The sequence below is a fragment of the Frieseomelitta varia genome, unplaced genomic scaffold, assembly GCF_011392965.1.
Source record: "Frieseomelitta varia isolate USP_RPSP 00005682 unplaced genomic scaffold, Fvar_1.2 scaffold_816, whole genome shotgun sequence".
Taxonomy (NCBI): domain Eukaryota; kingdom Metazoa; phylum Arthropoda; class Insecta; order Hymenoptera; family Apidae; genus Frieseomelitta; species Frieseomelitta varia.
In genome coordinates this window covers 985,704-1,008,286 of record NW_025110608.1, presented here as the reverse complement: position 1 = coordinate 1,008,286, position 22,583 = coordinate 985,704, and the positions used below count along the sequence as shown (strand labels likewise).

Here is a 22,583-nt window from a genome sequence, read left to right as displayed (position 1 = left end):
CTGATAATCTGGAATGGTTAAAATTAGATTTTTAAATTAAATTAGATTATTCGATGTATACGTAACGGTAATTATGTCTGATGAAGAAGATATAGATATAAATAAGAAGTTCGAAGATTTACTACTCGCTGAAGAAAATGCCCAAGATATAGGTTACAAAGAAGGTTTCGAATTTGGCAAAAAACATTTTGTAACTGCATTTCATTATGGACACCATAAAGGCAGTTCGTTAGGTGCACAATTGGGGTATTACAGTGGTATTTTGGAACAATACTTGAGTACTAACGAATGTAACACAGAGAAGAGTGTTTCCATTGCACGAAAGCTTTTGCAGGATATTTATAATGTTCCCAAATTTAATGACGAGACGGTGGATATGTTGAAAACCATAGATAATATTAAATCTCAATATGCCAAATTTTGTGCACTAGCGAAAATATGTTCGTCATACCCAGAAACGGATAAACTGAATTTTTAATTACACAAGAATATACTTAAATGAACAAAAACCAAAATAATATTACTAATGTTTTGGCTTCATATTTTTTGTTTCTCATAGTCATATTAAGTATATTATTATTATCTGTCTGAAAAAATTTATAATAAATAAATATTGTACTAAGTTCAATGTTATAAATATTGTAGTTATGTATGATGAACATTTCGACAAAGTTATATATTTCATTAATACGTATCACAAGTTGATAAATTGTCATATAGTTGATTTTGTTACTGAAAACTTATGGATGACATGTTTACCAGAAACTTTAAGATCGGAATTAGAGAAGAACGAATTAAATTGGATGAATTGGACAGAAAATGACGATTATCCTATGTTAAATAATTTTATGAAATTGGCAAAATCTTTATCTTTGCAATCATGTTCTATGGAAATAAATTCAAAAGATTTCTCAAATACATTGCCACATATTAACAATGAAAATAAATGTATGTATGAAAGTATTAAGGTAGAATTTATAAATGCAAAAAAATTACACGAGGTTGAATCCCTTGGTAATATCATTGGGGAAATTGCTGCAAAAACAAATAATTTAGTAATTGATGCTGGTGCTGGGAAAGCATATCTATCAACATTCTTAGCAGAAAATCATCAAGTTCCCGTACTTGCAATAGATTCTTCACAATTATGTAGCAATGGAGCAATTTGTAGACAGAAGAAATTACAAAAGAAACTAATACTTTCTCCTGTGCTGGTAGTTATAATAGTTAAATGTGTATTAAGTTTTTATAACATACAAATAAATCACACTTTGTTTTAGGTACGCTATGTAGTTGAAGAAATAAATGATAGAACCGATTATATAAAAATGATAAAACAAAATTTTTGCAATTGGGATATAAATAAAAATCTTATATTAACTGGTTTACATACATGTGGTTCTCTCACTGATTCAGTTATTAGAACATTTTTAGCTACGAAAGACATTAATATTTTATGCATAGTGCCTTGTTGTTATCATTTGTCAAATGAAACATTTAATAAAAAAATTAGTTTTTCTAAGAATGCTAGAATGTTAGCACAACAATCTATTGAAAGGAGCATGAAAAATAAGTTTGTACCTTCGTCATTGTTCTATAGAGCAATTTTACAAGTGACTTTTCATTCCTTGGGTATATTTGTTTTTACATTAATTTCACTCTATTTCATATAGTATACGTTATTATTTTTTTCTTTCTTAATAGGTATTTATAATGCTAAAGTAGGTCGCGGAGGACCTTTACACGATTTTCCAAGTTACGCTCAATGGGCATTTTCAAAAATTGGAATAGATTTGGAGAAGGTATAACAACATCATTATAAATATTACAGTTGTACATTTTTTTTTTTTTTAAAGAATACTTACATTCCTAGATACCATCACGGGAAACATTAACAAATACATTTCAACTTTATGCACATTTAACGAAGAAGTTTTATATATTTCAAATGTTAAGGGTACATGTTGGTCTTGTATTAGAAGCAGCCATTATGTTGGATAGAATAATATTTTTACAGAACAGTAATCAGTGTTCTAAAATTGCGATATTACGTTTATTTGATCCTATGTTATCTCCACGACGTTATGGCATCATTGCAGTAAAATAACAATGGAAAAGAAAATTAAAAACAAAGAAGAAACAATATAAATATATAAAAAATTATGCTTATAAAAAATAATTGTAAAAAAAAATAAAAAATGTTACAGTCAGTAAAAAATATTCATCAAGATTCAATTATAAATTTTGTAACATTCCAAATTATGTATCGTCTGTGTCGGCAAATTGTAGGTAATCCATAACTGAGCAGTATCCTTCTTCCTTTGCCACTGGAACTAATTTTCCAGTTGGAGATAAACCACTTTTTGTTCTACATATACTACAATTACATAAACCACGGCAAGGTGGGCAAGCCCAGTCCTGTAAAAATAATAATTATAAGAAAAAATAAATAAATAAATTATATATATATATATGAAAATATAAAACATACAGGATCTTTTAATGCAGTAACAATGTCTTCACCATATCTGCCTTTTAAACAAACTCCGCAAAATTGTCCTTTAAGTCCAATACATTCTCCTGAACGACATACAGTTTTTGTATCTAAAGTTTTCTGTCTACATTGATGACAGGTTGATCCATTGATGCTGCAATACTCTTTTAAAGAAAATTTAGTTGCAACATTAGCTAGCATTTCATCCGTAATTTCATCGACAGATGGTATGTTATTTGAGTTATAAGTAACTTTGTTCATATTGTAAATTCGTTTTTTAATTTTAACTTTGGTTTCAGACAAATTATCATTGTACTGCTCTTCGTCCGCATCGCATTCTATTTTCATTAAATCGATTGATCGTTGGAATGGTTTTGCCCACGGAAATAAAACTAACCATTTACGTTTAGCTTTTTCGGATTTAGTCAAATTGTTTTCCTTTTCTTCTCCCTTATCTTCATAAACATTCCTCGATCTACTTCTAGTATTATACCTCTTACATGAATCAAGTTCCGAGCGTTTAATTTTAAACTTGTTAATAGATCGAATTTTACGGCTTTTTGTGGATGTAGATTTTTTTGCATCTTTCGCGTCATTGTATTTTTCTTCAAGTTCCTTTATTTCGTTTGTTTTCTTTTCTAAATCATTGAAAATCTCGGCAAACTAAAAAGTTAAATACACATATACCGGTCGCTTATAGGTTAGAAATTTAAATCAGAAGTACTTACGATAGCATTTTTTTCGGCTATATTTCTTTTACGTAAATCATCATAATCATTTTCGCTCATTTTTATCAAAAATTTAATCTTCAAGGAACGTATAATAACGATAATCGAATTTTAAGGAGACGAATAAATAATAAATAATATTTTATGCTTCAATCGTATCACAAATTCTAAGAACTAACAAACATGGCCATAAATTTGGCGGGTAATATCGACCCGACATCTATAAGCATGTACCTATAGGCATAGGAAGTTATATCAGGTTGTTACTTGTAACGCAATGCACGATTTTTTTACCCACTTACAGCCATCTGACAAAAAAAAGTTTACAACAAAAGTTGAACGGTACAGGATGTACAGTAGGTGTCAATAAAAAAAATTTCGAAAACTGTTTGTTTTCATAGCTAAATCAAGGTCATTTTGGATTAAACAAATAGGAAACACATCATTTTTTTCCCACCGTATTGTAGAGAACATCGAGACGAATTTAAAACATATTTCTATTGACATGTTACTCCATTTATAATAGTGGCTGTTATCACGTGGTAAAATCTCATAGAAATCTACTTTATCGACATGGAAAAAAATAAAAAAATGTTTTAATAAAAAAAAAGTGTCTTAATTATTAAGTTTCAAAAAGTTTTTTTTGCAATCTTCATTCTTATTGAAAAGGAACCTATTTCTAAAATTTCAGCCAATTCGGTGCATGGAGTTTTCGAAAATACAGTTAAAATAAGAAGAAAGAGAAAGATCGTCAAGTTATATAATTTATCAATACAATTCTCTGTTTATCATGTAGTGATGAAAGGAACTATCTACTGTGATATTCATCACTATCCAATGCAGTTCCTGAATCTTTCGTAAAATACAAAATTGCCTTATACTGAAATGGATGATGATTCGATGTCATTTGGAGAAGAATATCACATTTATTTTCCAACTGAGACTTTTGGGCTTAAATAATAAGACGTGGTACTTTTACCGCTAATAGAGTACAATTATATCGTTTTTCTTATCTCCGATATGAATACGAATGTACGTACAATGGATAAAAATAAATATTAAGCTATGCGATAAGATTAACTATGTAGAGATGTATTTGATATATCGTATCTTCTAGAATTTGACAGTCTTGGAAAAACCTAATGTAGAACAAATATTGTTAGAGGAGGAAAACAGAAAGAGAGAAAGAGAGAGAGAAAAAGAAAAAGAGAGGATATTTCGGAGGATAGTTCGGAATAAATTCAAGAGCACAGAAGGAGAAGAGGTTCCGACTAGTCAGTCGGTCGTTGCATTCATCGATCACTGGTAGCAACGCGTAGATCCCGCTAATACGAACAATCATTTGCAAAGGTAAAGACTTACCTATAATTTAAACAAACACCGTGTTGATAGTCTGTTTTGCCACACCGATAACACGGGGGGAGGGGTACAATTGTGATAATTTTTCTGGCAAATATTAATACCTGCGGTGATAATGTCTCCTATTTCTTTTAATTTTTTTGCACTGAAGAAAAATCAAAGGGCTTTAAACTACTTTTTCAAGTGACATCAAGTGATGCAGAAGAATTGTTTTTCTTTTTAATCAGAATGATACGAAACTTGAAATATCAATAAAAAAATATCGTATTTTTGCACTGAGATACTCATACACGCAATGTCGATTTTATGAATTAAATTCTACTGATTAATGCGAGATTTCGATTAAACGATTTGTTTTTATAGAAGTACGTGAGCGGAAAGATACAAATATGATGTTCAGAAAAATTGGTGTGATATCTAGAAGGAAGGAATATCTTTTGAATCTGGTTTGCCAGGTAATAAGAAATGTCAAATCTAAAGTATGCGAAGACACAATGTATTGCGGTGCTTATAATAAAAACGTTCTTTGTCGAATTTCTCAACCTTTTAAATAATAATAATAATAATAATCGTAGGCTGAGAGAAATCGTCGATCTATAACGTCACAAGAAGTTTTCGAACGTGAATCAAAATATGGCGCTCACAACTATCATCCCCTTCCCGTTGCGTTATGCAAAGCGGAAGGAGTTTTCATGTGGGACGTTGAGGGCAAGCGCTATTATGATTTTCTGAGTGCTTATTCTGCCGTTAATCAAGGTCATTGCCACCCAAGAATTTACAAGGTTTTGATCGAACAAGCGAAGGTTTTAACATTAACTTCTCGTGCTTTTTACTCGGATGCATTAGGAGAATTCGAAGAATATGTTACGAAACTTTTCGGGTAAGCATATTCTCCTTCTCTTTCCTTTTGTTTGCATCTTTGCAATTTGCGGAGATATGCTCTCACATGTTTACACAATGTCTGCTCTCGCACCTCGCACCAGATAATCGGCCTAATTCCGCATATAACGATATACCGTTTCGTGCAATACATAAATGTTAGTAAAATATACAAATCAATGATTTGCAACTGATGATCAAAATTAATATTTATTGTTTTTCAAAAAAATTCATTTTCAGAAATCTATACGTGAAAATCTGTTATAGGAATGAAAAATAATAGACAGCAAAAAAAAATTTTAAATTTATACCATATGAATTTAAAATATAGTATTTTTCAAATTAATAACAATGTTTATTACCTTCTTAAATGTAAATTTTGTTTAAAAAGCATTACTATATTCGCTTATATCTATTTAAAATAATGTCGACAGTTTCTGTGTCAGTAGAAGGGGAATATTTTTTATCTAATTTTGTTTCTTTCCGCAAATTTATTGATTGAATTATATTTTATGAAAGATAAACAAGTGTTTGAACTCTTTTGAGCATTAATGTATATAAACTGTTTGTTTTTCAAATTCAGGTAATTTGATATATAGTGTAATTAGTATTTAGTATATAGTACATAGTAGAAATCTCTCGCAACAGAGTGGATAAAATATCTCCTATGTTTTTAATAATCAATGTTAAACGTTAAATATTTTTAAATATTTTTAAACGTTAAATATTTTTAGATAATTAAACGAAATTTCAATAATCGAATGAAATATCAAATGTTTAGATATGAGAAATGGCTTCCGATGAACACAGGAGTAGAAGGCGGAGAAACTGCTTGTAAACTAGCACGCAAATGGGCTTACACGTGTAAAGGTATACCACAATATCAAGCGAAAATTGTTTTTGCGGAAGGTAATTTTTGGGGTAGAACAATGAGTGCGATATCCTCAAGCACGGATCCTAGTAGTTATGGTGGATTTGGTCCATTCATGCCTGGATTCGAGGTGGTGCCGTACAACGATCTCGCAGCGCTTCAACAAACTTTGGCCGATCCTCATGTTTGTGCTTTCATGGTGGAACCCATCCAAGGAGAAGCTGGTGTCGTCGTACCAAAGGTATCATGATTCTATATAAAAATATTATTTTTGAATCATAAAGTGACTCGGAAAAATTAATAAGAATGTACTTAGCGTGTTCTTCTTTTCCGTAGCCTTTATATATGAAAGATTATTTCTTATTTTGATATAATATATTTAAGGATGGCTATCTGAAGGGTGTGAGAGAATTATGTACGAAGTACAACGTTTTGTGGATTGCCGACGAAGTACAAACTGGTTTAGCAAGGACAGGAAAACGATTGGCCGTAGATCATGAAAATGTAAAACCTGACATTTTGATCCTTGGAAAGGCTCTGTCCGGTGGTTTCTATCCTGTTTCTGGTGTATTAGCCAATGATTCTGTAATGTTGACTATAAAGCCTGGTGAACATGGCTCGACTTATGGTGGCAACCCTCTAGGATGCAGAGTTGCCCTTGAAGCGCTTCGCGTGCTAGAAGAAGAAAAATTAGCGGAAAATGCCGAAAAGCTCGGACATATTCTCCGAAACGAGCTTAACAAATTACCAAAGAATGTAGTTACTCTTATTCGTGGGAAGGGTCTACTTAATGCTATTGTCATCAAAGAAGATATCGATGCCATGGATGTGTGTTTAAAAATGAAAGACGAAGGTTTACTCGCGAAACCAACGCATGGTCATATAATCAGATTAGCTCCGCCGTTAGTCATCACTGAATCGCAAATAAAAGAATGCGCTGATATCATTTCTCGAGTTATTTCCCGGTATGCTAAGTAATAAATTGTATTATAAAAAAATTCTTTGAAATTTTATATTATATAATTATATCGACGAAATAGAAAGAATATGTGCTTAGTACAAAATTAATACATAGCAAAATTTTCGTTTTTGCCAATACCAGCAGACTTTCATTCTTTTTTTCATTATAGAATAGTTTACATGAGAAAGATTAAGCAGTTTTAAGAAAAACATGCAATGAATTTTTTTTTCAATGATAAATTCGAAAATTTTTATAAAAAGACCAGATATTTTACATCTTCTCCGATTTCAATACCTTACCGTTCATAAATATTGGAACATTATAGTAAATTTATTAAAACACTATGATTCTCAATCCTCTATATAATCTGGATGGATTGTAAATTAATGAAGTTAAATTCGATGAAGTTAAACTAAGGACAGGTTTAGTAAGAAAACATCGTTCGACTAGAAAGCTGTCGAAGCTGTTATCTTCCACATGCAGAGAGAAAACAATTATCCGAGTTACATACTGGTTATTAATAGCTATATGTGATATGGTTCTATCCTGTACCGTCACGAGATCAATGTTTATTCTGACGTTTGTCAGACGTTGGATCTTGGCTTAAACTTAAATGCTAATATCGCATTTGAACATTATAGGTCAACGTTGACAATTGCTTCTTTTAAGACATGCTTAACTTGTGCATTTGTCATATATAATCAATTTCCTATCGGATATTTGAAAGACGAAAACAAAAAAAAACATTAATATATTAATAATATATATTTTAATATATTAATCAAATAATCCTTTTTTTACTTGAAAGCTTCGTAATCTTTGTTGTTAGCAATTGTACACACTATAATTATAAATTTTGTTTCTCCGTTTTAGAAGAGTATGAAGCAAATAAGAAAAAATAGAAAGTTTGTGTGTATATACATATATGTATATATATATATATATATATATATATATATATAATTTCCCGCTTACGCAAGTAAATAAGTACATCTATAAGTATTTGGACATTTTTAAATTGTCGCAACTATATAAAATTTATTTTCTAATAAAATTTATTACAATATTTTTTAGTAAACCAGGATTACTCCAAATACTTACAGAGAGTTTCAGATACATCGTTTCGCGATCAGATTATTATGATATATGTATTGTTTGCAGTTTCTCGTTTGGTTTAGCATGATGGCGCCATAACGATATTTTATCAGATATGAATTCTTCAGTTACACTGTAACCTTTATTATTTTAAATCCCCCCGATACATATATCAATTATATACAAAAACATCCCGTGTAAATAAGCAATACACGTCTCCCCTACTCTTTCCGTTTTTCTCCATATAAATGTAAGACAGACTCTGAAAACACAGTAACAGGAGGTTTCTTCTCCGAATGATTCTACAACTTCAAAATTAGTTAGAATATTACACTTGAAAGTTAAAATGCAGCCGATTATAACGTCACGAATCTTTAATTTAACGAAAAGAATGAATTTAAAAAGATCTCTGAGTTCGCAAGAACTGATCGATCGTGATATGAAATATGGCGGTAGACATTTCAAACAACTTCCGGTGGTCCTCGCGAGGGGCGAAGGCGTTTATTTGTGGGACGTCGAAGGAAAACGGTATCTCGATTTTTTAGCGGGTTTCTCAACGGTCAGTCAAGGTCATTGTCATCCACGCTTGGTGAAAATAATGAGAGAACAAGTGGGGAAGCTCGCTCACACGTCCAGAGCTTTTTATTCGGAGCCTCATGGTGCATTAGCAGAATATTTGACGAAGCTTTTGGGTTGGGATAAATTCTTGCCGATGAATACTGGTATGAGAAAAAAAAGAAAAATGGAAAATAAATTGAAAGTGTTATATATAATTATTTGAACAACACATATTCCTTTTAGGTATACTTTACACTTTACTTCTAACAACAAGTTCTTTGTTATCTATTGTTAACACATATGATTCTTTAATTTAATTGAGGCAATTTAAATTATTTACGCAGCGTCCACCGACATTTTCAAAGTCGTTCGAATGGTTATGAGCAGCAGTATAATTATAATGATTATAAAAATTAAAGTCACTGTAGTAAAGTAAATGAGTGTTCGAATTTTTTGAGTGACAATGCATGTGCGCATAGCGAGTAAAATTAAAAAAATTAAAAATTAAAATACATAAATATATTTATTACAGGAGTTGAGGCAGCTGAAACCGCTGTTAAGGTGGCTAGGCGTTGGGGTTATAGAATAAAGAAGATACCTTCAGAACAGGCAACCGTTGTCTTTGCAAAAAATAACTTTTGGGGACGTTCTATAGCTGCGTTGTCTGCATCTACAGACCCAAATTGCTATATCGATTTCGGACCTTATGTTCCCCGCTTCGACAAAGTGCCATATAATGATCTTAAAGCTTTGGAAGAAAAATTTGAACAAGATCCAACCATTTGCGCGTACATGATGGAACCAATTCAAGGAGAAGCTGGTGTCGTGATACCTGATGTAAGTTATTTTCATTTTTAACAAAATTTGTATAGAATGATAGTAAAAAATTATCGTAAAATTAATTGCAGTAGAATTTCATTTATTTAAACTCATCGGGGAACAAACAATTCAAATAAGGAAAATATATATTCGAATAAAATCGACTGGAATTCATTTAACTTTGTTATTCTCCTGACTTTTCTCACGCTTGTGTATCTTCAGATATACATTGTCTTTTCAAATTTTGAAAAATTTTATTCATAAAAAGCACAGTATGACAAAAGGTAATAAAATTTAAACGTATATAATTAACTTATTTCGAATTATATAGACCAGAGAACAATAATTTCAATAATTGGAGTTCGGATGAATGGAGTTCTATTTTTATTGTAAAATTTTTTGAAAGAACATTTCTTGATCTTTCCAAATCCTAAACTTTCATATGCAGGATGGTTACTTGAAAGGTGTACGAGATCTGTGCAACAAATACAACGTATTATGGATTGCTGACGAAATCCAAACTGGTTTATGTAGAACAGGCAAACGATTGGCGGTAAATCACGAAAATCAACGACCAGATATTCTCGTATTAGGAAAAGCATTGTCTGGAGGGTTATATCCTGTTTCTGGTATTTTAGCGGACGAACAGGTAAGTGCAATTTTCAAGATCGAATCTTTTCCTAGTCTGAGAGAAAAGTTGTTTTTTTATTACTTACTAATAACGAAAACACATTTTTCTGAGAATTTGATAAGATTTATGATCAGTTTTATCGAAAATCTGATTCCAACCCTATTTCAATTATTTCATTAAAATGAAAATGTAAATTATTCTAATAACGATATGTTAAAGTACAATGTCGCATGTATGTATATCATTGAATGTGAAAAGATTAAAAATTCGCATAAACAAGTATTAAACATAACGTAACATTAATTCAATCTAAATCTACCATTTTGTCAGATAATTATGTGCTTAGAAACCGGGTCCCACGGTAGCACTTTCGGTGGAAGTCCACTTGGTAATAGAGTCGCTCTAGAAGCAGTTAAAATTTTGGAAGAAGAAAATCTTGCAGAGAACGCGTACAAGCTTGGAGAAATTCTACGAAAGGAATTACAAAAACTTCCGAAAGACATAGTGGTAGAATTTCGAGGTCGAGGCCTGTTGGCTGGTTTAGTGATCAATAAAGGTATTTCTTTAAGTCTGTGATGATATACATTGCTTACTTCGCTTAATTTCTAATATTCTTCAGATTTTGCCGAAGGATGGGATATTTGTTTGAAATTGAAAGAAGCAGGTTTGCTGTCTAGACCCGCACATAGTCAAATAATAAGAATATCACCTCCACTCACGATCACAAAAGAACAACTTCAAGAAGGTCTTCACATACTCACCACTGTCCTTAAAAACTACAAATGAATTAGTTATCATTATACAGGTAACTCTCTTATAGGTTTATACAAATCTATCATCTTGCAATGAAAAATCATAACTCTTAATCTTCCTGCCTTAAAAAAAGTATATAATAATATAAAGTATCATCTATTTTTGTAAATAAATAATTGATTTCTAAAAAATAAATTTACTTTTAAGTTGCTCCTATTTGACATTGATAAGACAACGAACTAATTATACGAATTATATTTAATATGATAGTATGATGTCAATATAAAATATCTTTAATTAAGATAGAGGAAATAAGTGATTGACGACAATATTAAAAAGTTATATACATAGAACTGTATATTTGTAAGATGATATGTACATACGAAAGTCGTATACATATCAATTAAGTATGCGATTCGTGTCTTTTTAAGTGCCTCGTGAGGCTAAACGCTTGAGAAAACAATTGATTACATTGATGGCATTTGTACGATTTCGTACCATTGTGCAAAATCAGATGTCTCTTCAAATGATTCGCGAGTTTAAATCGTTTCCCACACAATCGACACTGATGTTGCCTAACGGTAGTGTGAGATACTTCATGATTTTTCAAATGGCTCGACTGCGAGAAGCGCTTTCCACATACTTTGCATTCGAAAGGTTTTACTTTCGTGTGAATTCTCATATGTTCCGCGAGATTGCCTTTTTGTACGAAACATTTATTGCAATACTCGCACTTGTGTGGCCTCGTTGCTTTGTGCGTTCGCAAGTGAATCTTCAGATTGTAATTTCGGCTAAATGTCTTATCGCATATTTCGCATCGTACCAGACCTTTTCCAGTGTGAAGTCGTTCGTGAGCTTTCAGATTTTTTAGTAGACGGAATTTTTTCTTGCAGTTGACGCATTCGAAAGTTTTGTTCTCTTCGATTTTCGCGTTGTTGTTACTGCTTCGTTTGTGTGTTTTCAAGTGTTCCCGTAGATAAGATGGATATGCAAATATTTTATCGCACATTTTACATGGATGTACATTAGTTTTCGTGTGTAGACGCATATGAGCATTTAGTTTGCTCTTTGACGAGTAACCTTTCTCGCAACTGAGACATTTGAAAGGTTGTTGGCCAGAGTGAGAGAATCGATGTGTTAACAATTTTGATTTTTGAGAAAATGACTTGGAGCATACATCACATTTGTACTTTTTCATCTGTACAGTTACAGAATGTCCGTTTTCGATTTGCTGCTTGCTATAATTAAGATTTGAAGAGTATGACTGATATCTATCGATGCTTTCTCTGTTGTCCGTACGTTCGAAACTTTTCACAAATTTTGCAGCACGACAGTTATCTATGTTGTACGAATCTGAATCAGGTATCGTTGTATTTCTTATTCGAGAGCTACATTCTCGAACTTCGTCTCCTAGATCCATATTTTCTGGAAATCCCAAGGTTTGCATCTCGTTATTGTCGTTTGTCGTTGACCTGTGATAAGACAAGTTCTGAATAGAATTCCCAACAGAATTAATCGATCTCTCGTAACTTAGGTTTTGTGGAATTTGATTTGAATTCTCACAGATATCTATATTCTCGTTATCGCAGGGCATTTCAATGCTTTCCGAAGTGTGAGTAATACTATGACTAATTAATTGAGTCCTATTGGTGAACGTGCGATTGCACAGAGAACAGTGTAGCGCGCAAGCAGCTCGAGTAGGATTTTCTCCATTTGTTGGAATCATTTGCATCACGTTCGATCTAATTAATGGAGATAGCTGCGTATGTTGAATGCTCTCATGAGTTAAATTAGAGCTTAGGTGACCAAAGTTAAAATTGAAGTATGGATTCTGCGATTCTACTATGTGCATATGTTGCATTGGTATATCATCTTGAACAAAAGGCAAATGTGATCTGCTGTGGGCACAGAGATCCTGGTAGTTTGTAAATACTGCTCCACATTCTATGCATTTCAAAGTCTTATGGGAGTTTTGAATAGGCATAAAACCTTGATTTTGTTGGTATAATTTGTAACCTGCAGCATATGATGTTAGACCTGAAACCTGTATTTCAAAAGTTCATATTCTTTTCTAAATGAGATGCGCATGTGGTCATGAATAGACTGTGAATGTTTATGCAATTTTATACTTTTATAAAGATAATTTAAGTGAAACCTAAGTGAAAAATTATTTTATTTACATAGTATTATAAGAAATATTATATTTTGAATATTTTATATATTTTTTGTATATTACATGCATTATGCTTGTGTTTGCATTTTCAAATTTTTCATAAATGCATAAAAATCCTCAGTCTAATGATGAATAAAAGTATAGACATATAGCACCAGATTTTCTTATAAAACTATACATATATAGAAAGTAAGACTCAATATAGATACTTGTACAAAATTCAGGTTGAAACATTCAATCAAGTCTATTTAGAATGCGATTTGAACAAAAATAATGAAGAAAGTGATGTGATTCTTACTTCAGGCAAGATCTTAAAAGAAGATTTGATCTATATCAGACATCGTGGTAAATCCTATTACCTTTAAAACAGCTTGTCTTAATGCTCTGTCAGCTGCACGACATTGTTCTCTGTACAATAGAGCTGATTCCGCTCTGGTTACACAACGGTCGCACATTTTCTCTGGAAGACCATCGCCTTGCCAAACCTGATTTCAGATGTAGAAAAATCAAGTTTCATATTCGTTCTAATCAAACAATCACGAGTTTGAAAATGTGTATTACTTCGAGACAGGAGAGAGATCGTAATTTAGCAGCAAGAGACGACTCGGCCGGACCCACGAATAAACAAACCATTTTGTCGCCATCCTCTCTTAGACATGTACGACATAATTTACCAATATTTTCGCTGTCAATTTCTTTCGTAACGATAAACATCTTTATGCTTTGACAGCTAACCTCAAAAGTTGACTGACGCGAACTTCTCGCGACTCATAGGTTAGGATTTTGTTTTGACGTTTATAAATTGCGTAACAGTAGATGTCACTGATGAAGCCGTTCGATTATTATAAAACAGAATTTGTAAATATTTATACATCATAGAAAAACAAGAGCGAGAAGTCATATCTGTTAAAATGTTTGTTAAATTAAATATATAGTTTTTTGCTATTAGCAAGCCTAGAGAAATTGAAATGTTAGCACTGCATAGGAGTGGAAGGGTGGAATTAATCTTTATTGCTGTCTTTATCGAACAATAATAAAAATAAATATTTTTGAACGAAATAAACTCAAGTTTGTTAAAGTGGAGACTTCACTCATTAAAACAAAATCAAGTTAATTATTCTACATTTTTTTTCTCGAAATTATAACAGTTTAAAGTATCGATCATTTTTCATCTAGTGTATGAATATTTTCGAAGTATAAAAATATTTTTTTTAAGAATTTCTCATGAATTTTGTGTATTTAGATCAGAATTTTTTATTTTTAGTCTCATTGTCAGTTAACATATCGTGTGAAATGCGCGCGTGTCAGGTTAAATTAATTAGAGATTACAGCGCCCCAGTGCTGAGTATACTTCTCGAACATATCGATATTTCTCACGATCGATTTTTAAACGGAAAGAATGGCGGAAGGTAGCACATTTCGTTTCTAAAGAAGAAAGTGTTATCCAAAAAAGTCATTCAGAAGGAAGTGTCATTCAGAAATTCTCAGGTAAAAATTTAAATCAATAGTTATTAGATTTGTATTTGTGTTGTGTATTTTTTTTAAGATAAAACGTGCATTTATACGTTATTAATAGTATCATTTAATTAATACGCGTATATTTAACAATTAATTGAGCATTACGGTAACGAAATCGTGTAATACTTTGAAACTTTTCGTGTCGATTTTATTTCAATCGTCGATTTCACTCGTACGGTTACCGGTAGCTTATCTCGTACATTTCTTTAGTAGAATTTGAGGTGATTATCGTTTCATTTTTACATATTTGCCTTCATTTGATATATTTGTTCTAACTTTTGGTTTATTTTTGTGCAGGTTATTCCTTGATTCCAGAGATAAGATAGAACACATAGACGCCACAATTTAATGGACACTCTGATATTGTTTGACGGAAATTTGGTAACATTTCATTTATTTTTGGTATACACAAACGATTAATGCGTAATTAATTATTCAAAGCAAAATTTTTCACGCGTTTTTCATAATACTATTTTTTAAGTACATTTGATTTGTGAAACATTTTTGGATACTTATAACATTTGACGTGATATATTATTAATGTGCATACTTCTTACTCTAATAATGAACATTTAGAATACAATACTCGTCTTTCATTTACAGTATTCAGTATTGAGATATACTCTATTAATTTACAACTAATATCTTTAATACATATTCAAGTTTCATCATCATGTTTACAATCATGTTCTAGAAAAATAGCAGTATTTTCTAAATGAACTTATCCTCTGCCCTCCTCCAACTAATCCAACTTTATTTTCAGAAAATTTTAGTGACCGCGCGCAATGCGGTCGGTAGAGTCAGTGTTTGTTGCGAAATATTTTTATATTTTTCTGAGCAAAATGGCTCTCATTAGATTAAATAATCAATTCATTTAAATTATAATTCGTGAGATTGGAGTCAGTGAGTTCGTCGATTATTACTTAAACGCGCGCATTGATAGTCTTTTATTTTTCTTTTTTTGTATTTTTTCTTGTTCAGTGTTCGTTTTCGAGATATAGAGTCAGTGCTCAAGAGGATAAGGCCTCTCCAGGACATCAAGATTGTAAGTTATATATTGTACTTTAATTTACTCAATTTTTCAAATTTAACAACGGAGTATAATGTTTGATGTTTTGTTACAGATCTTCTACACTTCCCCTAATCTTCCAAGAATCACATGATGCTTCAAAAGCTAAAAATGTAAGTACTTTAGCACGGTGTATTTAAATTCTTCATAGTTTTCTTTCTACTGAAATCGAATGTAAAATTAAAATTATAAAATAAAAGCACTTAAAATTATTAGTCCCAATTTTTATCATTATTAAAATTTAAATTTTCACAAATATTGTATTTTTAAAAACAAAATATTTTATGTTTTTTAAGAAATTTTTCACGGCGTTCTCCATGGAATTCTCAGTGGTATTTACTTGATGAGAGTCTTTACGATAACTTTCCCTGCTCCAGTGCAGCATCGATGACAACGTTCTTCACATCTATCGCGTGAGTCGCATGCATTTATGTTCCTCCGGTCACTCAATCATGTCGTAGGACGAAAGGTCCGAATCGGCACGGGTGACTGGTTGTATACGTAGAGTTTTTGATGAGCATAGTGACCGCGGGTATATTTTATACCCGTGAGTAGTAACATTTTTTTCAGGTTTTTTCATGTATTAGATCAGGATAGGGCTTCTTGCACATCGCGATTTTAACAATTAGGATATATACATTTATTGTAATTGCTTATAAAATCAAAATATCTTCAGTATAAATATTTCCAAAAGTAAAATATCCATATGAATAGATAAATTATAAATATTTATAAATAATTATTATTAAAACGACTCCGTTTGAGCATTTCATAGTAGAAAAGACGAATATCCTCCTTCGTAGCTTTGAAAGATGCAGTTATTACTTGATACTGCTGATATATTTTGTTATAGTAATTAATAATTAATAATTTTCAATTTCATCTACCCTTTTATAATGCTATTAAATGATTTAATTAATTAAGTTTTATAATCATGAACTTTAATAGAATTTGAAACATAATAGATTGGGATTTTTTCCGCAAAAATATGTATGAAATTTTATGTGCAAGAAGCTATTTCGTGATAGACAGATTTTTGAATCAAAGCAACAAGTTTGGATACTGCTTTCGAAAATGTGCTTTGATGAAGAAGTCGTCTGAGATTATTTCTATCAATATTTAATTTAGAGTCAATTGTTAGATTGTTCATGGTATTTTTTTTTTTTAACAAATTATTCATTGTCTTTATTCTCTTGCAATTTGAATAATTTCTGAAAGAGTAGAGTCATTACAGTTTGAAATAAAATAATACAATAGTCCGTTAGATACAAATTATATAAATTAATCATTTTTTCAGTTCAGGATTTTCAGGTTTAATCCCTTCCGTGTCCATTGTCAGGATCTCACTCACGTGCCCAGGTGCTACTTGGGTGGGTGAAAGACATTGAGCACGATGACCATAGTTTGTAATTTTATAAAAAATTTCTCAGCGACTGACAATATGTTAGCGTATCGTGCACGACGTATTTTCTTCATGTGTGTGTGGTTAGGATGTGGAATTGCGTCGTTTCTATTGTTTCATTCATTACAAATATTTGATGTATGAATTTATTATAATAATACCTATTAAATACACTACAATTACATTAATAATTATACAATCAATTATAATAATAATTCCATGTCAACTTGGACATGTAATTTCTATAAAAATTATATGTATTCTATCTCAGTTATTAATATCTCACATATAGTTGTAAACGTGTTTCAATCACGTTTTACGCAATGATTGCTAGCCATTGTCAGTCGATTTCAGGAAAATGGTACGTAAATTAGAGTGTGAAAGTTGTATGTTAAGCTCGGGTGTCGGAGACGTCCCGGGACGTTCTCCCTAGTTTAGGTCTGCGCCCGAGTGGTATGTGTGAGAATCGTGGTATGAGTGTGTTGGTGTGCCTGTTTTGTTATTTTTTAAATATAGAGCGACTGATTAGGATAGGTAGCTTACTTTCTGGAGTGCCTGTGTTTAATTATAAGTAGGTAGGGCCGGGCAGGTTGGCACAGTCTTTGGTCGCGTGTCCAACCTGTTTCAGGAAATCTAATTTGAAAAATCGACAATGAAATTGGTACAATGGAACATGCCACTTGTTTCTGGTTTTACTCTTCGATTTTTCGAATTTAGTATCGCGGTCGCGGTCGCGAATAGGTCGCGAGTAGGTCCCGAAACGAACGTTTATGTAGGTATTGCTCGAGTACGCACGTACGAACGGACAACGATCACTACGATCGATGACCGTCCATGTGCATTGAGGTCAGCTTTTGCGATTTATATTATTATCTCACTTTTATAAGTTATATTTTAGTTTGCGATTAGAAAGACTCGAGCTAGATGTAAGTTTCAGCGGGCATTGCGCTCGAAGAAAGAAGTGGCTAGATGCCGAAGAGGCCCGGCAAACTGCCACGAAGAGGGTCACAACAAATGGCTTCTTATCTTCTGGATCATTTAAATGATTCCATAGCATGGGAAGTCATTCTCGTTACTACTTTGTCACTGTGCTCTTTTAGTATTTGTAGTTGTATTTTTTTTCTTCTCCATCATTGTTCATCTTCTTTGGGCAAATCGCGTTTTTTCTTGCTAGTGTTGCGAGAAATCGTTTACAGGTTGAATTAGAGTTACGAAATAGTTCCGCGCCTGTTTATTAGTGTTGCGAGAAATTTGATTACGGTTTAAATTAGAGTTGCGAAAAAATGATAATCGTGTTTGTTTTAGAGTTGCGAATTATGATTTCGCGATTGGTTTGAATTTTTGTAGTATTAATAGTAAAATTTATCTTGCTTTATTGTTTTAAATTAAATTATAGAGTCATTGCTTTTAATTAATTTTAGAGTGTTAAAATATTTGAAATAGCTTTTTGTTCATACAGTTTTGTATTGTTCATAATAATTTTCATTGAATTTAGTTTTAGAGTTAGTGTTGCGGCATTATTTCATCGCGATTTCCAATTACTTTTACTCTTAATTTGCGATATTGTTCAAATTAGTTTTTCTCTTATATTAATGTTGCGATAATGAATGATCGCGTTTCTTGAAGTAGCGTTGCGTTTATAAAATTCTTCCACTGGATTCGTGGAAAGTTGTTCCTGCTTTTAGATCATCTGATGCAATTACAAGAGCTGTACAGAGATGGCCATTCATCAGTAACCTCCAATATCATTGTACTGGACACGTCGCAATTAGTATTGCATATTTTTAAACATGAGTACATAGATAGCGTAGTTATTTTCGAGAATTTTAAATATAACGAAGCACTTTTCGCGTTTGATTTTGAAAATTTCCTACCTCACAATTAGTAAAGTAATGTTACGAAACAAGATGAAGTTTGTTGCTCGGGTTTGTAATGTAGATAATCCCTTTAGTTATTGTATTGTTGAGAAGGAACTGTTTTTTAGTAACTCTTCTGACTACTGTATCGGTTTTTTTTTCAGTGGTTCTTCTGATTACTGTGTCGCAATTCTCTTTTCAGTAATACTTTTGGCTCTTGTTTTAGATTCGCAGCACCTCCACGTGGTGCAATCGATATTATTTGATATATAATTACTAATTGCATTATTATATGGCTAAACAATTAATTGCATAACTGATACAATTATGTGGCACGAACTGATTGGCTGCGATCTCGGTTAGGTGTTTATGTAAATATACACATCCATTAGATTAATGAAAAATAAATAATATGTAGTTTTGATATATGGGTAACTAATTTGTAAGCGTATGAAAAATATTTCATCTGAATGTATATGTTTTTCGTACAAAAATATTTTAGAAAGTCTAGGATTAATTATTTCTTCTACAATGAGGGTTGTTCTTTCTTTTTTTTTTAATTTCTCTCATATTATATCGAATTTTTGATAAAATTTATTTGAGCTGGCAGGCTCTTTAATATTTTATTAATAACGTTAAAATTTTAATTTACTATATGAAAGAAAATCATCTTAATACCTTAAAACATGGATAGAGCTCTTTCTGATATATGATAGAATGATTTCGGTTAATTATTAGCTTCACATTTTGATATTAAAAATTTAATAGCACTGTAATGGATTTTAAAAATCATGTTTCTGACGCATTTATTACTTGATCAACTTTGATCGGTTTATTTTATATAGTTTCCCAACTTACTGCTATTTAAGCATAGAGTGCGCTAAAAAACCAATGATTTTTTATTACATATATTGATATTCCAGAGTATGAGACACGAAATCCCATAAAATGCTTGATCTAGTCATATATCTCGTCTGTGTCTTCAATATAAGGGACACGAAAAAACATTGAATATTTGGTCTATCCTAGTTAGTTAATAGTGATAGGCGAAGTTAAGCAGTGTTTAGACGGTAGCACCATCAGACAAGGGGCACAATAGATTAGGGGATAAGGACAGAGATAAATTTTTAGTTCCACGAGATTCGTTTCATGATTTGATTGACTAAATTTTTATTTGTAAAAGAACTACTTCAAAGAATTAATTTATGAACTTTTACAGTTGTATCTTTGTTTTTAGATTCTCAACTTTCTTTTATATTTGTTCTAAGAAATGCTTTTATAAGGATTTGAAATTTCTATTCAGATTGAAGGAGCGCAATGTGTAATTAATACATTGACTGCCATGTGAAATGTGTTTCACAGAATTTAATTTTTATTTAAATATTGTTACAGAAAAAAATGGAATTTACAATAAAATCGCATTTTTTATTTTTAATAATTAATTATTTTTACTTCAAATTTTTATTGTGGCAGTCAAAGTATTAATTTAAGATAAAAAATAATTTTAAATAAACTTTAAGATAAAAAATAATTTTAAATAAAAGATAGTAAAGCATTGAAAAAATTTTATGTAACTATAAAAGAAAAGGAATTATAATGCAATTTGTATTCTTAAAAAAAAAATAGAATTATCCTTTTATGAAAATTATACTATATAGATAATATTTAGTAATATACTAAATGTTTTTTATTATTAGTACTAATAAATGTAATATTTACATTTTTTTATTATTAGTACTATAAATAGAATATTTTACTACATTTTATAGTTTATTTATCGATACAGATAATCTGCGTGAATATTACTTGCGATTTCCGATTCCCATCTGTCTCCGTTATTTAACAATTTTTCTTTATTATATAATAATTCTTCATGTGTTTCTGTCGAATATTCAAAGTTTGGACCCTAAAAAAATCTTTTATTAATTTTTAAATCTCAAGAACAAACAAATAAGTATAATTTTTTATTTTTCATTTTCGTGTTATTTAAAATAAATATAAAAAAAGAAAATATATTAGTGTTCGTTCAAATTTCAATTATGGAGATAGAATTATAATTTTTGCAGAACATATAGCAATTTTGTTCTAAAAGTACTTTCAGATCTTTGAGAAAGGAAAAGAATTTAATCTAGGAAGAACAAGTGATAAAGACATTATTTTTTGCTTTTATATACTTATTATTATTATATTATTATATTTGGATTTTTAGGTCACTTTCAAAAGAAATAAAAAAAACTGTCCAATGATGGAGCTAGATTATTAAATTTGGAAAAAATAACTATATTGAAATTTATTCAAGCTCTATTACCTCCACGATTGCATCCACAGGACAAGCTTCCTGACAGAATCCACAATATATACACTTTGTCATGTCTATATCATATCTTGTTGTACGACGAGACCCATCTGCTCTTTCCTCTGCCTCAATAGTGATTGCTTGTGCTGGACAAATTGCTTCACACAATTTACATGCAATACATCTCTCTTCACCTGAAGGATATCTAAATAAAATTAATATTCACAATAAAATTAATATTATTTATATATACAATTACTCTTAAACACTTACAGTTAAGAATAATCAAACAAATTATTAATTTTACTTATACATAAATATTACGTTAATTGAATTAAAAAATTTAAATTTTATATATTATAGATAAAATGATATTTAAAAGAACATATTCTTCGCTAAATTGTGAATATTTATATTTTTAGAGATTAATTAATAAAAAAAATTGATTAGTACCTTCTTAATGCATGTTCACCTCTAAATCTTGGACTCAATGGACCTTTCTCAAAAGGATAGTTTATTGTTGCAGGCTCAGTCAATGCGTGAGTTAGAGTAATTCCCATGCCACGAATGATTTCTAATAAGAATGTTCTCTGTGTATGATTATGAATAGGGTCTGTTGCAATACTGAAATATTTAGTTCGTACAGGTACATACAAGATTTTTGTAGAAATTTGAAGTAATTGTAAACCTGCAAAAATTATACTTTTATAAAATTAAGCATACAACTAAGATAAAATATAGATTTGTAGGTTACATATTATCAAGTACCTAAAAAATACTAGCAAATAAAAAATCTTTATTAAATTTACCTGGTTGTATAGTTTTCAGAAATGTCATGTTGGAATTTTAAATTAATTTCACTTCATGCAATCACTTTTCACAATATACACACTATTCAGTTACGGTTAGAATTACCACTATTACAATATCTTATAGTTATCCTCAAACTAAGAATACTTTTTTTCGCATTCAAAATTGATTTGCACAATATTGGACTACAGAGTATACATCTTATTCTATTCTTACATAAGGCTAATATAGGAGTTTTCCCTATATTCGTCAGCGACATCTAGGTTACTAATAATGTTCAGTTTCATTCATAATGAGTTAAGGCGAATACA

General features: G+C 30.9%; 6 protein-coding genes across 11 annotated transcripts; 3 read left to right on the top strand and 3 right to left on the bottom strand.

Moving 5' to 3' along the window:
• Window positions 1-40: 40 nt before the first annotated feature.
• On the top strand, window positions 41-561 carry LOC122536271. The gene has a single exon (XM_043668502.1). The coding sequence runs from the start codon at window positions 74-76 to the stop codon at window positions 476-478; it is 405 nt and encodes a 134-aa protein (XP_043524437.1). The 5' UTR covers window positions 41-73; the 3' UTR covers window positions 479-561.
• On the top strand, window positions 542-2,420 carry LOC122536268 (methyltransferase-like protein 25). Of its 4 annotated transcripts, none has more exons than XR_006308363.1 (5): window positions 551-1,214; window positions 1,281-1,632; window positions 1,705-1,802; window positions 1,874-2,164; window positions 2,290-2,420. XR_006308363.1 is itself a non-coding variant. In XM_043668497.1 (5 exons), the coding sequence occupies exons 1-4, from the start codon at window positions 648-650 to the stop codon at window positions 2,105-2,107; spliced, it is 1,251 nt and encodes a 416-aa protein (XP_043524432.1). In that variant the 5' UTR covers window positions 551-647; the 3' UTR covers window positions 2,108-2,144; window positions 2,290-2,420. The 4 variants fall into 4 exon arrangements, 3 of the variants coding, with proteins under 3 accessions (XP_043524434.1, XP_043524432.1, XP_043524433.1); XM_043668497.1 differs by having other exon boundaries at window positions 1,874-2,144; XM_043668499.1 differs by lacking the exon at window positions 1,874-2,164 and having other exon boundaries at window positions 542-1,214.
• Window positions 2,035-3,403, bottom strand: LOC122536269 (cell division cycle-associated 7-like protein). Of its 2 annotated transcripts, XM_043668501.1 has the most exons (4): window positions 3,223-3,401; window positions 2,907-3,157; window positions 2,492-2,834; window positions 2,035-2,418 (listed from the first exon to the last, which is right to left on the bottom strand). In XM_043668501.1, exons 1-4 carry the CDS (start codon window positions 3,280-3,282, stop codon window positions 2,260-2,262), a joined length of 813 nt encoding a protein of 270 aa, XP_043524436.1. In that variant the 5' UTR covers window positions 3,283-3,401; the 3' UTR covers window positions 2,035-2,259. The 2 variants fall into 2 exon arrangements, with proteins under 2 accessions (XP_043524436.1, XP_043524435.1); XM_043668500.1 differs by having other exon boundaries at window positions 2,492-3,157; window positions 3,223-3,403.
• A 936-nt stretch (window positions 3,404-4,339) lies between these two features.
• LOC122536266 (ornithine aminotransferase, mitochondrial) lies at window positions 4,340-11,357 on the top strand. Its single transcript, XM_043668494.1, has 10 exons — window positions 4,340-4,572; window positions 4,945-5,036; window positions 5,157-5,461; window positions 6,242-6,572; window positions 6,716-7,103; window positions 8,729-9,109; window positions 9,478-9,782; window positions 10,213-10,413; window positions 10,726-10,951; window positions 11,015-11,357. Exons 2-10 carry the CDS (start codon window positions 4,971-4,973, stop codon window positions 11,179-11,181), a joined length of 2,370 nt encoding a protein of 789 aa, XP_043524429.1. The 5' UTR covers window positions 4,340-4,572; window positions 4,945-4,970; the 3' UTR covers window positions 11,182-11,357.
• Window positions 11,358-11,482: 125 nt separating this feature from the next.
• Window positions 11,483-14,182, bottom strand: LOC122536265 (zinc finger protein 184-like). Of its 2 annotated transcripts, XM_043668491.1 has the most exons (3): window positions 13,883-14,182; window positions 13,681-13,806; window positions 11,483-13,192 (listed from the first exon to the last, which is right to left on the bottom strand). In XM_043668491.1, the coding sequence occupies exons 1-3, from the start codon at window positions 14,033-14,035 to the stop codon at window positions 11,552-11,554; spliced, it is 1,920 nt and encodes a 639-aa protein (XP_043524426.1). In that variant the 5' UTR covers window positions 14,036-14,182; the 3' UTR covers window positions 11,483-11,551. The 2 variants fall into 2 exon arrangements, with proteins under 2 accessions (XP_043524426.1, XP_043524427.1); XM_043668492.1 differs by lacking the exon at window positions 13,883-14,182 and having other exon boundaries at window positions 13,620-13,691.
• A 6,653-nt stretch (window positions 14,183-20,835) lies between these two features.
• On the bottom strand, window positions 20,836-22,521 carry LOC122536274 (NADH dehydrogenase [ubiquinone] iron-sulfur protein 8, mitochondrial). The gene is made up of 4 exons (XM_043668509.1): window positions 22,272-22,521; window positions 21,916-22,150; window positions 21,475-21,667; window positions 20,836-21,072 (listed from the first exon to the last, which is right to left on the bottom strand). The coding sequence occupies exons 1-4, from the start codon at window positions 22,297-22,299 to the stop codon at window positions 20,941-20,943; spliced, it is 588 nt and encodes a 195-aa protein (XP_043524444.1). The 5' UTR covers window positions 22,300-22,521; the 3' UTR covers window positions 20,836-20,940.
• Window positions 22,522-22,583: the final 62 nt, after the last annotated feature.